A 14424-nucleotide genomic window follows, 5' to 3' on the forward strand; every position below is an offset into this window, starting at 1 on the left:
GTCTTAGCGTCCCCTGTGCACGGTTTATAGATCCAAACCTGGAAGGAAGAGGAGCCCCCAAGTTTGTTAGGTAAATCCTTTAACAAATAGACTCAGAGGACGAACCTCGGTAAGATTATATAGAAGTTTTACTTGCAAGGAGTAACAGTCACACAGGACCTTAGTACAGCATGAGGGTCACTGGCTGCTTACAGCCCAACACATCAGTTTTCATGGTAACACAAAAGGGAGGTAATTTCCCACAGAAAGACATCTGGGTCCTTATCAAATAGTCAAGGTTAGAGCAAACTGTTCTCGCTGAGAGCAAAAATTATATTTCCACAATACACAATAGGCCCTATTCAGAAGTGTTTCAGTTATACTAAAGTAAGGTGACTCAGGTCACAGGAGGGTAACACCCACTGAGAGGAGGCCTCAGGGAAAACCCAGGACACACTGGAGGGACTATGTCTCGGCTGGCCTGGGAATGCCTCTGTACTCCCCCCAGTATGTAGTGTGCTTTCAGAACCGTGAAGCCAGAGTACCCATGTAAAACCCATGCAGGCATGGAGAGAACATGAAAATTGTTCTTAGACTGCAGCTAAAGCATAGAAAGACTGCAGCTATAGCATGACAACCACCCTCTGTTATTATAGCTCATTGTTTTTAACTCTTCACTCATCAGTCTGGTTTCTCGAAGAAGCAGATACCTTATTTCAGAGAAAAAGCACATATACACTATACATATACACATGGCTATACACTATTTGTTCAGCAGCAAACATAAGACAAACACATTGTCAGACTGGCGGTGAACAGAGTAGAATAAACAACAGTGTGCAAAGATATTCACCATACATAGTATAAACTTCATTTGTATAAACCGTAGTATCTTCAAAGTCAAAGTGTTAAACTTATGAAGTTGTAAAAATGGAATGAAATTTTGAATGAAAATTAATATGGATCAGATCACTTTCTTCAAATTCAGGCCAGTAAAGTAGCTTGGCCAGTGTGTCTAATGCTAGTGTACGTAATTTATACAGGTTCCTGGGCTGCCCTGCTTTGTCCCCATATTTGTCTGTGCACTCCAACACATGTTTTTACTTGCACGCCACATTTCGAAAGTTTTTTTTACCACTGGGAGGAAACTGGAGGGCAGATCGTGACTGAGTCATCACTAGCGCACAGACTCAAAGCTGCCTGTAAAACAGAACTTCTGTTTATCCTTAGGTATAAAGCTGGTTTCGGACTCAACTGTTTTTCCTGCATTAGCTATTTTTGATGGATTATAAAAGCTGAGCCACAAGTTCCACCTCAGGACATTGCCACAGTGTGAGTTTGTATAACTGCATTTCATAGTGTCTGTGTGAAGCAGGATTTGCTTTTTAACACTTCAACCTAAAAGTGCTTCCAAGTCAGAGTTTTAATACCATAAATATGACTGATGTATAACAAATTCTGGACTTAAACTATATTTATTACAGAAGAGCTGCTAGAAAACTTTAGACTAAATTAATTAAAACAACTCTTTGAAAGAAATATCTTTTAAATGCTTACACTAGTTTCTTACTCCCTTCACTTTGTCTGTCTGCAGCCTAATGTTTCTGTAAACCGACTCAAAGTTGTTCTCTGTTTCTTTTCAGCAAAGACCCACCATGGCTGCTGCTGCACTCATCACAGAGAACTTTAAATTTGTCTCACTCTTCTTCAAGAGTAAAGATGTGATGATCTTCAATGGTCTGATCGCTCTGGGAACTGTGGCTGGCCAGACTGCGTACAGTGTTTTTGCTTTTGACTGTCCATGTTCCAGTAGGAGGAACTATTGCTACGGCCTCGCAGCCATTGGTGTTCCAGCACTGGCATTGTTCCTTGTGGGAATAATGATAAATAAGAGCACATGGGAGCTGGTGTCTGAGTGTCGGCTCAGAAAGTGCCGGAAGTTGTCAGGTGTTGCAGCTTTTGCACTGCTGGGAACCATCATTGGTCGAGCTGTGGTGGCACCACTTACCTGGGTGGTTATCTCTTTGCTGCAGGGCCAGGCGTACACATGCGCCCTCAGTGAATTTGTTGACCCCAGTATGGTGGAAGGGTTCCCCCCAGGGCAGGGGTCAGAGGTAATGGCCAAATTCCCCTGTCAAGGAAGTATTCCAATGGAGTTGCACAAGTTCCGTGCTGAAATTGAGCGGCAACTGAAATATGAGTCTCAGGTAGTAGATTATTTTGTGATTTGTTTTTAATTAACAGCTAGAAACAGCTAAAAAGGTTTTTCTAATCCAGGCAGTGTAGCCACTATGCATAATTAGAACACAAAATGTTTCCTATTAGCTACATAGTGTGAGGTATTTCTGAACAGCAACATCCAGGTGCATTGTCAGAGTGTTTATCAACAGTGGGTTGCCATTTATTGGTTCAGGCTCAAAGATATGCTTAGATGCAAAAGCAACAATCAGTATTGATGAGAATGAATAAACAGAATCTACTTATGTTACATACATTTCATTTCAGGTGCACTAAATCCAGACTAAAGAACAGTTGTGGTGACACTGGGACTGATAATGTACAATGAATCAAACATTGAACTGCTGGGATACAAGTGCAGTCACTTTCCAATATACAGTATAGAAGAGAACTTGGTAGAAGTGGAAGAAGTGGAATATCCCAGCATGATATCAATCCAAAGCATGCAGCCAATAGTTCCGAAAGAAGTAAAAGTCAAAACTACAACCTGGCCAAGCATGTCATTTGACCTGAATCCAATAGAAAAAAAAAAATATATATATATATATATATATATATATATATAATTTTATGTATAATTTTATATATATAAAAAATTTTATTGTATTATGTACATAATGTACATAATACAATAAAATTTTAATATAATATAGTTCTAATATACTAAAGAGTTTTAAACTGCTACATTTTTATTTCATGTAAGTGCAAATATCCAACTATTCAATTTTGAACTTATTATGACGTCTTTGACAATGAATTTGGATGGGAGTGTTCTCAGTTCTGTTGTACACTTAATTACATTTCAGAAATTTTGCTCATATGTCTTTCAAAGCAGAGAAGTGATTAATTAACCTCTGATATTTTCCTGACTAAAACTCCATGGAAAGCATGGCCAGTTCAAATGTTCTTGGTCCAGTATATTTCAGTAATGTCTTGGTTGTCTTTAAGACAGAAACATTTCTCAGCTTCAGCTGTTGTCATGGGAGTGCTTATATAAATAAGCACCAGGGCCCACCAGTGATATTCAAGCATCATTCCTTGTAACAGCAATAGCAGCATGGCACTCACAAGATGGTAGGTGAAGGAGAACCTCTCTTTACTGTGGGCCACAATGGTATCTCATATCTGTCTAACAAAAAAGAGAAAAGAACAGCAACAATAAAGAACAAATAGACACTGCAGGTTGGTGGGACCAGTAACTGCACATCAGGGATATACAGCTCCAGGACCAGGGACACCTGCAAAGGTACAGAGAGAGAACAGAGAGAGAGGGAGAGAGCACAAGGTTAGTGACATTCAGTGGTGGAATATACATGTGAGGGGGGAGGAGAGGAAGAGAGGGGAGATTGGTGCACCCATGGTCCTCGGGCAGTCTAGGCCTATAGCAGCATAACTAAGGGATGGTTAAGGATTACCTGAAGCCAACCCTAACTATATGCTTTGTTAAAGAGGAAAGGTTTTAAGTCTAGCCTTAAAAGTACAGAGTGTCTGCTTCCTGAACCCAGACTGGGAGCTGGTTCCACAGGAGAGGAGCTTGATAGCTAAAGGCTCTGCCTCTCATTCTGCTTTTGGAAACTCTGGGAACCACAAGTAGACCTGCACTCTGAGAGCGAAGCGGTCTAAGTGGATAATATGGTACTATAAGGTCTTTAAGGTATGAAGGAGCTTGATCATGAAGGGATTTGTATGTGAGAAGAAGGATTTTAAATTCTATTCTGTATTTTACAGGAAGCCAATGAAGAGAAGCTGATATAGGAGAAATATGATCTCTCTTGCTAGTTCCTGCTGCAGCATTCTGGATTAACTGGAGGCTTTTTATGGAGATACTAGGACATCCAGATAGTAATGAGTTACAGTAATCTAGCCTTGAGGTAACAAATGCATGGACTAGTTTTTCTCGAGAAAGGCAGTTCTGGAGATTTGTTTTATGTGTGACATGTCCTGGTCAAAAATAACTCCAAGGTTTTTCACAGTAGTGCTGGAGGCCAGGGCTATGCCATGTAAAGTAGATATAATTTTAGAAAAGTTATTTCTGAGGTTTTTAGGCCAAAATACAATAACTTCTGTTTTCTCTGAGTTTAAAAGTAGAAAGTTTTATGTCAGACATGCTTGAAGTCTGGTTAACTGGTTTGTGTTAACAGGTTTCATAGATAGATACAACTGAGTGTCATCTGCATAGCAGTGGTAATTAATAGAGTGCTTCCTAATGACATAGCCTGAAGGAAGCATGTACAGGGTGAACAGAATCGGTCCTAGCACGGAGCCTTGTGGAACTCCATAACTAACTTCTGTGCGTCTGGAAGGTTCATCATGGACATGAACGATCTGGAATCTGTCTGATAAATAGGATTTGAACCATGTTAATGCTGTTCCTCTGATACCAGTCACATGCTCCAGTCTGTAATAAAATGTTGTGGTCAATAGTGTCGAATGCAGCACTTAGGTCTAGGAGGACAAGTATAGAAACAAGTCCATTATCTGAGGCTAAGAGAAGATCGTTGGTGACTTTTAACAGTGCTGTTTCTGTACTATGAAATCCTGATTGAAAATTTTCAAATAGTTCATTCCCGTGTAAGTGGTCTGATAGCTGCTTAGCAACAGCTTTTTCTAGGATTTTAGAAATAAATGGTAGGTTGCATATTGGTCTATAATTAGCCAAGACTCCTGGATCAAGACTAGGCTTTTTGAGTAAGAGTTTGATTACTGCAGTCTTAAAGGCCTATGGTACGTAGCCTGATACTAGAGATAAATTTACTCAGTCCAACAAAGATGAGTTAATTAATGGCAGGGTGTCTTTAAGCAGTCTAGTTGGAATGGGGTCTAAGAGACACGTTGATTTAGATGAAGCAACTACTGATGTAAATTCAGAGAGATCTATGGGAGAGAAGCAATCTAAACATAACTGAGGTCTTGCAGATGATTCAAGAGCTACTGTAGTAGAAAATTCATTTATTGCAGGTATAGGAAGCATCTGCTGAATTTTATCTCTAATAGTTGTGATTTTATTTGTAAAGAAACTTATAAGGTCATCACTGCTGAGAGCTAATGGAACACTGGGCTCAACAGAGCTGTGACTTTTTGTCAGCCTGGCTTCAGTGCTGAGGTAGCCAGGGATTGTTCCCTGGGATTGTTCTTATTTGCCTCTGTTAGTGATGAATAGTATACAGTTGTGGCTTTATGAAGAGCTTTTTTATATGTTAATAAACTGGTTTTCCAGGCTAGAAAAAATTCCTCTAAATTTGTGGAACGCCAGTTCCTTTCCAGCCTTCGTGATGCCTGCTTTAAGGTACGAATATGTAAATTATACCATGGGGCTAATCTCTTCTGATTCACTAACTTCTTTTTCAGAGGGGCCACAGTATCAAGCATTTCACGCAGCGAGGCTACAGCACTGTCAACAATTTGGTCAGTTTGGTAGGGAGTGGGATTCAGGCAGCTGCCCTCCATTGTGTTGGCACATGGCATAGATGTAAATAAAGATGGGATCATTTTCTTAAAGTTATTAACAGCGTTGTCAGATAAAAGATCTGCTGTAGTGGAATTTTATTCCAAATGCTGCATGATCCATTAACTTAAATTCAGAAGTTATTAAAGAATGATCTGACAAAATAGGATTATGGGGAAAAACTATTAAATGTTCAATTTCGATGCCATAGGTCAGAACAAGCTCAAGGGTGTGATTGAAACTGTGGGTGGGTTTATTAACATTTTGAGTGAAACCAATTGAATCTAATGTTGAATTAAATGCAGTGCTGAGACTATTATTTTCAACATCTACATGAATGTTAAAATCTCCCACTATAATGACTATATCTGAACTAAGCACTAAATCAGACAGGAAGTCTGGAAATTCAGTTAAAAATGGACAGCTGGACGGGTACACAAGTAGAACTGGTTTTTGTGTTTTCCAGTTTGGATGTGAGAGACTAAGAGTGAGGCTCTCAAATGAGTTATAACTGTTCTGAGGATGACAGTTTAATAATAAGTTTGAGTGGAAGATTGCAGCTACTCCTCCACCTCAACCTGTGCTTCGAGGAACATGATAATTTTTATGACTGAGGGGGGTTGATTCATTCAGACTGACATATTCATCCTGCTGTAACCAGGTTTCAGTGAGATAAAGTAGGTCAATTTGTTATGTTATCAAATCATATACTAAGAGATTGAGATGAAAGTGACCTAATATTTAATAATCCACATCTGACCGTTCTTTTTTTCTGTTCAATAAGAGGAGTGGTCTTAATTTTTATTAAGTTTTTATGAATAACTCCTCTTCTGTTAACTTCTGATTTATTTGATTTATATGTTCGAGGGGCAGACACAATCTCTATGTGGTTTGAGGGGGGTGACGGCTCTAAGGAAACTGCAGAGGTGTTTTAGACTGAGTCTCTGCGTCCCAGTCCCCACATTGGATTGTCAAACTTTAGGTTGGCTAATAAACTCGGCCAAATTTGTAGAGATGAGAGCTGCACCATTCAAAGTGGGATGGAAGCCATCCCTCGCTACCAGACCGGGCTTTCCCCAGAAAATTGTCTATGAAGCCCACATCGTTTGCTGGACACCACCTAGACAGCCAGCGACGGAATGACAATATGCGGCTAAACATGTCATCGCTGGTCAGATTGGGGAGGGGTCCAGAGAAAACTACGGAGTCGGACATTGTTTTGGCAAAATTACACACCGACTCAACATTAATTTTAGTGACCTCCGATTGGCATAATCGGGTGTCATTGCTGCCGATATGAATAACAATTTTTCCATATTTACGATTAGCCTTAGCCAGCAGCTTCAGATTTGACTGGAGGCAGAGTGGGCGACATTGAGTGCCCTTGAGTGCCCTTGGCTGACTAGCCTGCAGCTCGAGTCCCACAGCAGCGCCGCCAAACCAGTCAGAACGGCCTCAGACCCATGCCTGCCTGAGAGGCCGTCCACCTGAACGAAAACAACTGTTAAAACTGTTTTGCCCACCCAATTAGAATTTCATGATCTATGAGTTTTTATGATTTGTACTTTGGTAAAGGGGATTTAAGGGGGGCTGCGTGCCGTGGGTTTGGTCTCGGGCTCTGGCTTTCTTGCCGTGGGTTCTCTCAAACCATCTATCTTCTATTTCCTTTAAATTGAGGTGCAGAGCTGACTGTGGTCCTGAGGAGCTGCTCCTCCTGTGCTGAGCCATCCTTCTGTTAAGTGGTTGTTTGGTTTCTGCAATGTAGAGTTCTGAGCATTCCTACTTACACTGTATGGCATATACTACATTGCACCTTTTTTGTTTTGGTATCTGGTCTTTTGGGTAAACCAATCAATGCCTCAGTGTGTTGGTGGGTTTGAAGTGAACTGTTGTCTGATGTTTCCCAAAAATCCATTTAAGCCTCTCTGAAACACCTGCTATATAGGGAATGACCAGGATTATCCTCTGTGAATCTTGAGGTTCAGCCATGTCTCTTGTTTTTCTGCCTGATGTGGATGTTGCCTTGTTGAAAGCCCACTTAGGGTAGCCACAGGTTTTGAGGGCTTTCTTCAAGTGTGTGTCCTGTACCGACCCCAAGTGGAATTTCAACAAGGCAAAATCCAGATCAGGCAGAAAAAGAAGAAAAAAGATGTAGATGCACACTGCATTGTTTCCATCAATAAAGTAATGACAATGAACTGATGATTTCATACTTTTAATTACAAATAATTAGATTTTTGCAGAATATAACTATATCACATATATATATGAAAAAGCGAAGATGTAAATCAGACATAAAAATGTACTCATGGTCCCTTTTCAATGACAGTTTGCCTTGAACCTCTTGGAGACAAAATGTGTCTTCTTTGCTTCTCTCAATTAAAGTGCATTTAGCTTACTCAAACTTGGACATAGCACCTTGGAATGTACATTAATTAGCTTTAGCCATATTCAAGCAATAAACCCAATAATATTCACATTCAGCTAATGCAGAAGTAATACAAAGCTTAAGGCTTTCATCTGTGGTGGTTTTAACCAAGTACTGACCTGTAAAATATAAGTAGAGTCTCAGAGTAAGAAACACAGGAGCACTCATATCTTTGTCCAGGTTGCGTCTAACACGAGTTCTGGAGTGTCTGTCTTGATCACCTTAGCGACATGTTGGATGATACCCAGGGCTGTTCATTTTGGTAGGAGTATCTCATGGTTCGAGTGGTTAGAGATGGGAATCTTCACATAGGGTCTCTGCGTGTTGCTAATCTCTAAGAGTCCAGCTCCCACACTTACACGTCTTAAAGCAATATTCTCTTCTGCAGATTCATACAGTACAAGGGGGTCAGAGGTGTCAAAATTCTGAAGTAGCTTGCACCATACTTGAACCACTTTCCTAGCTGGGATAGTTACATTGTCTTTGCCAACTGTTACTGTAGCTGGGTCACAGTCTGTTCTTTGTGGCATCTGAATAAAGTTGACCATGGTCACCACTTGCTCCTCATCCATTCCAAAAGCTCAGCATAGGAGGCTGTACAGTATGGCATTGGCGTCTTCATCTGATTCCTGTCTTTGGATAATCGCTCCGAGCACATTGGCCCCAACTAATTGTTGGGGAAGTGACAGTTTACTAACTAGTAATGGGGCTTATACTGTGAGATTGGAGTCTGCGTGACCAGCGATGGTGACTGTGAGTTCGACCCACCCATCATAAGGAACTGCTTGGCCATTGACTGCATAAACTTCATGTTCGTCATCTAGCAGCTCTTGCATTGGTCTCACTGGGTATTTGGAAATGTACTATGCTCACTTGTGAACTAGAGTCAAATAATACTGCCCCTGGGTAGCCACTAATCAAACAATGAAGGGTAATTTTCTTACCGACTAGGGGAACTTTGCATCCTGTAGCGCTTTGACAGGAGGATATGCAGGGTTTCCTCTTGCTGCATTTAGGGGGTTTCTTGACTGCTTACACTGGTGTGTGGTACACTGCGTTTCAGGTTGTGCAGGGGTGGGCTATACTGGCTGGGACTGAGGCTCTGTACTGGTCTCTGGCTGTCCCTTGACAGAGACCAATTGCAGCTTCCCTGTAACTTGGCCCGTTTTAAGCATCCAACTGCCCTGTGTCCTGACTCACCACACACAAAGCAATGGCTACAGTCTTGGAGGTCTTGTTCATTGCACTTTTTATAAAGAAATGTTTTCTTTACTGGGACTGTGGATTGGCTTGTTGGAAGTTGGGGGGGGCGACTGCATAGTGGTCGAAGGGAAGGATGTGCATTGGTGTAAGGGGGAACTTGGGTTGGTGGTGATGGGTGAAAGTGGTGAGGGTCGGCAGCTTTCAGTTCCATTAAACTGGCTACCATGTTGGTTAAAGTCTCCACCCGGGCTGTGAGTTGTTGGATTGTTTGGGAAGTGTGTTGTTCTTTGGCTGTCTTTGTTTCCTTTGTTTCAATTACAGCGCTTTGGGTTTGTAAAGGCTTTTGGCGAGTGACTTGGCCTAATCTCTGCTGATGTTCATTCTCATCACTGATTATTTTTGTGGCTTCTCTGAGTATCTCTTCATCTTTGCAATTTGTCACAAGAAATCACACTATGTTTTGTGACAACTGCAAACCCTACTTGATTTTTTCCTGTTTTGACATCACGGGAAGCAGAGCCATCAACAAATAAATCCATCTCTGCATTCAAGATTGGTGTGTCTGCAAGATCAGGTCCGGGAGTACAGATGGTTTCCAACACTTCAGTGCAGTTATGAGCATCTCCATCATTTTCTGTGGGAAGAAGTGTTGCAGGGTTTAACACGTTACACCTTTTAACATTTAATAGTGTGATATCTTAACCAGCGCTGTGTTGACAAGTGTGCAGTTTTCTGTGTGTGCAATATGTGTGCAATGGCATGCGGAACCATCAATGTCAGATCAAAATAGCCAACAAAATCATGTGATGCTACAACGGCTTTCTCTGCTGCAGCAACGGCTCTCAGACAGACAGGAAGGCCTGTTGCTTGGGGGTGTATTGCTGCATTCACCGCCTGTAAATCTTGCACAAAGCGCCATTCAGTTGGTTGGCCTTGGGCTCTTATTTTCTTAACTGGAAATATGGGAGTGTGCACTGGAGAATTCTTACATGGAATTATTATGCCAGCTTTTAACAAAGAATTGAACACAGGCTTTATACCATCAATGGCTTCCTTTTTTGAAAGGGTATTGCTTTTTATACAGCCTGTATTCTGATTTTGGATGTACTATCAGAGGCTCTGCATTTTTCACAAGGCCTACATCATATTTGTGGGCTGCCCAGACAGATTTTGGAATTTGTTCGAGCTCTGGTGGTAAACTAGTTTCTGTGATGGTAAAGGCTGCAGCATTAGCGGTGTTCTGGCTATTAATGAGCTCAACTGTTTGACAAACTTGTACAAATGATGTAAACTCTGTACAACATCACCCTTCTAGCTATACTCTGTCCTGGGATCTGATGCTGTTGGCTGAAAGTCCTCGAGGAACAGCAAGCTCTGCAACCGGCGGCTCAGGTCTTTCAAACTCAGTTCAGAAGGCTTTGCCCGTGGGATATGTGGAGTATTTCCTGTAAAAAGTTCTGTCTGGGTAGGGGAGAGTAGAACAGGCAACAGCTGTAGTCTTTCTCCAATAGACATGTATCAAATGTATCACTTCCACTTCCTTATTTTTTACTTACCACCGTCTTTCATACTTCAACATACTGCTGTGCTTCATATTTCAACTTACTGCTGTCTTTCACAAGACATTCTTTTCCAAATGTAATACGCTTTTCAGTCAGCTTGTGTTTCTTTTTTTACCTCTTTTGGACAAAGAACTGTGTTGCTCTGCACTCTTTTTCCTTCTTTTCAAGTTTATCTTTTAACAACACTAATTGTCGACAACAGACTGCTCTTTACAGGAAACCCCAGCTCCCACCATACGGTTAGCTGCTTACAACTTCCATTGTATTTTTTTCTAATTTATTCACATAACAGTGACAATTCAGTTGGTAGACTGGACCCTGGCCAGGCGTTAGCTTCTCTCTTAGTACCCAGTACTAAACCCATTTTTTTAGTAGCCGTTCTCTCGGGCTATCTTTCTTGGTGCGACCCAAACTATCTCACTGTGCTGCATACAACAGTAATTAATAACATAACGGTCTCTAATAAAACGTCTTGTCAGATACTTCAACCACGTGGTGAGTTAGTGCTCTCTCTTACCGTAACATTACAGGTCTGTCTGTGTCTCTGCCGCTTCGCCGCTGTACAATTGGTCCGTTTTTATTTGCTGTGTTGGATCGGCGGCTGGGCTCCTTAGGATGAAAGTTTCTCAACCCGTAGGGAGGAATCGCTATTTAGTGTGCACTGTTACTCTCTGTCCTTCAGAGTCTGGACTGCGCGTCCACCCCACTCACTGACACCAAATCCGTCGTGGCAAAAAGCAACTAGTTTATAGTTATAGGATGGCAGGTTTAATAGGTAAAGCAGCACAGTCGCAACCAGAGCATTTGCTCTGCAGAACGGGCCAAAGCTGATTGACCCAGGACAAAGGAAATGACAATCTTTTATACCTATTCACCAATTTAGTCAGTCAATGTAAATCACGCCTGCATGACATACGCAAGTGAATACACAGTGGTCAGTAATATAATTAGCAAGTCTTTGTTACTACCTGTCCTTTCATTTGCTTCCTACTGAAATACAAAGCAGTGTCAAAAGTCTTTGTTGAATTCACACAAGGAGGTAGCAGATGTGATGTCTGTCAAGGTAAAAATTTCCCTCACAGTGGTAACCCCCAAACCCAGTGGTGGACACAAGAAGTAAGGCATCAAGCTAAAAGAGTCCTATTGAGTCTGGCTGGCTTGTGTGACACCTTAGGCAGTTTACGGGTAGCGGCAGGTCAAACATGCTGCAGTGCGGGTGGTGGCAGAGGCAAAACCTTAGGTCTGAAAGGAGTTCAGTGAGACCATGGAGGGAGAACTATTGGTTGGTTTGAGGAAATTCTGGCAAACGCTTCGCTGCCTCAGGAGGAGGGAAGCAGTGCTCTGCCAACACTGTTTACAGTGGAGGTGGACAGCTGCTGACCTCGACTGGGGACGTAGTCGGACAGTGGAAAGAATACTTCAAGGATCTTTTCAATCCCACCAGCGCGCCTTCCATAGAGGAAGCAGAGGATGAGGACTCTTTAAAAAACTCTTTTTTCACAGACAAACAAAATCTTTAGACATGCATAATAAACAACTGTGTTAATGCTGATAAAACAAAGCTATAGTGGTGAATCTATAAACACATTTTATTTTAAAAACATAGGCTGCTTAAAATTATGTTTCCTTGACATAACAAACTGATGAGTGACAGGAGTGCTTATTATTAATAATGTGCAAATTATATGCAGAACCTGTAGTAACCATGTCCCTTAACCCTGCCCCTCTGAACCCTCCCCTCCATGCCAAAACAGTGACAGAAATACAAAAGTGAAAACACAAAAACTTTGACATTTAAAAATGTAGAAAAAATAGAAAAACAATGCCAGTGTTTTATTTTTCAGTTCCAGTTATTTTCAGTGCAAATTGTTATTTTTCAGTGCCAAAGTTCAACTATCACTGTTCTGTACAGATTTACGTCTTATGTCATAACTTCGGTGAAAGCAGAAACACGTTGAGCATACTGTAGAATTAAAAACATGGTACTTTTATGAAGCAAATGTGCTAGAGTAATACAAGTTGACATTTTCAATGAGATATAAAAAATATAGCAGACAAATACATTCATATGCAATCAGAAAACCAAAATGTAACAAATCCAGTGCCATAATCCTACACAAGGTTTTGACTTCATAACTATCCCTTCTTTTCAGCTGGCAGGCTGGATTCTGGTGGCAGGAATGTCCTTGATGGTGTTCCTGATACTGTGTATAAAGCGCTGCTCATCTCCACTCGGCTACCTGCAGGAAGACTACTGGTCCCTGTATCGCACTAATGAAAACACCCTCTTCCAACACACAGCAGCTGTCCATGCTCGCGTCCTGGCTGCAGAAAATGTTAGGAGTTTCTTTGGCTTTGTGGCACTAGACAAGGAAGAGAAGGAGCAGCTGGCTGAATACCAGGTTGCTAGACCTGTCCTCAGCACTAACTGGAACAGAGTCACTGGTGTCTACCTCTACAGGGAGAAGAATGGACTACCTCTGTACAGCAGGCTCAATAAATGGGCCACTTATAGTCTGGAGAATAATGCAGAGATCATGGAGAAAGAGCTGGATATGCTTAACTAAAAATATTCTTCAGCAAGGTGGCCCATTGACTGCAACCACAAAGATCGTACTGGAATGCTTGGTAAATCATCAACACAGTTGAATAGCATCTACAGGCTAACTTCATTTCTTTCCTAATTCAGATCTAAATGGGCTGCTTCTAACAATTTCAGTAAACTGACAAGTTTGGTATTTGGTATTTTGGTTGGAAGCATACTAAAAGCATCATCATAAAACTGTAATAAAAATATCCATCCATCCATTATCTATACCCGCTTATTCCTTAGCCAGGGTCACAGGGATCTGCTGGAGCCTAGCCCAGCTCTATTTCGGGTGGAAGGCAGGGGTACACCCTGGACAGTCCATCCATCACAGGGCCACATAGAGACACACAAAGACCAACAACCACACACACTCACACTCACTCCTATGGGCAATTTAGAGTCACCAATCAACCTGACATGCATGTTTTTGGACTGTGGGAGGAAACTGGAGTACCTGGAGAAAACCCACACAAGCACAGGGAGAACATGCAAACTCCACACAGAAAGGCCGGGTTGCGAACCCAGTACCTTCTTGCTGTGAGGCAACAGTGCCAACCCCCATGCTGCGCTTGTAATATATATATCTAAAATAAAATAAATGGGACTTCTCTGGATATTATGGTTACTGATACTGCCACATTTGTTTTTTTCATATTCATATACAGCAGATTTCAAACTGCAGGTAATAAAGTGTGCAGCTGAGACAAAGTTTGGAGTGACTGTTGGCATTGAGGCAATCTGAGAGTGGGGGCAGACCATTGGGTTCGGCAGACACTTCTCCCTGATGTTGGTGGAGTGGTTTAATGTTACTTAACGCAGATGACTGAATGGTAGTTCTGTTTGTTTTTATGCCTAGCCCACATTGTTTATAGGCTAATCTAGACTGTAGTTGGTATAATAAGAAATGCGACATATACAGTATATGTATATGTATGTATATATATATATATATATATTCTGTTCAACACGGTCGTTTTTG

The 14424-nt window shown here is 41.4% G+C and overlaps 1 protein-coding gene across 2 annotated transcripts; it reads left to right on the plus strand.

Moving 5' to 3' along the window:
• The first annotated feature begins 1170 nt into the window (after nucleotides 1-1170).
• On the plus strand, nucleotides 1171-13729 carry LOC113131588 (calcium homeostasis modulator protein 2). Of its 2 annotated transcripts, none has more exons than XM_026309004.1 (3): nucleotides 1171-1311; nucleotides 1623-2186; nucleotides 13009-13729. In XM_026309004.1, the coding sequence occupies exons 2-3, from the start codon at nucleotides 1635-1637 to the stop codon at nucleotides 13420-13422; spliced, it is 966 nt and encodes a 321-aa protein (XP_026164789.1). In that variant the 5' UTR covers nucleotides 1171-1311; nucleotides 1623-1634; the 3' UTR covers nucleotides 13423-13729. The 2 variants fall into 2 exon arrangements, with proteins under 2 accessions (XP_026164789.1, XP_026164791.1); XM_026309006.1 differs by having other exon boundaries at nucleotides 1623-2093.
• The last annotated feature ends 695 nt before the right edge of the window (nucleotides 13730-14424 follow it).

This window comes from Mastacembelus armatus, chromosome 15 (genome assembly GCF_900324485.2).
Source record: "Mastacembelus armatus chromosome 15, fMasArm1.2, whole genome shotgun sequence".
NCBI classification, from domain to species: Eukaryota; Metazoa; Chordata; class Actinopteri; order Synbranchiformes; family Mastacembelidae; genus Mastacembelus; species Mastacembelus armatus.

Bases quoted from the DNA above. Each gene is read 5' to 3' on its own strand.
- LOC113131588 (XM_026309004.1), top strand. From the start codon at position 1,635: ATGGCTGCTGCTGCACTCATCACAGAGAACTTTAAATTTGTCTCACTC. The intron at 2,187-13,008 runs GTAGTAGATTAT...CCTTCTTTTCAG, and splicing joins AACTGAAATATGAGTCTCAG to CTGGCAGGCTGGATTCTGGT.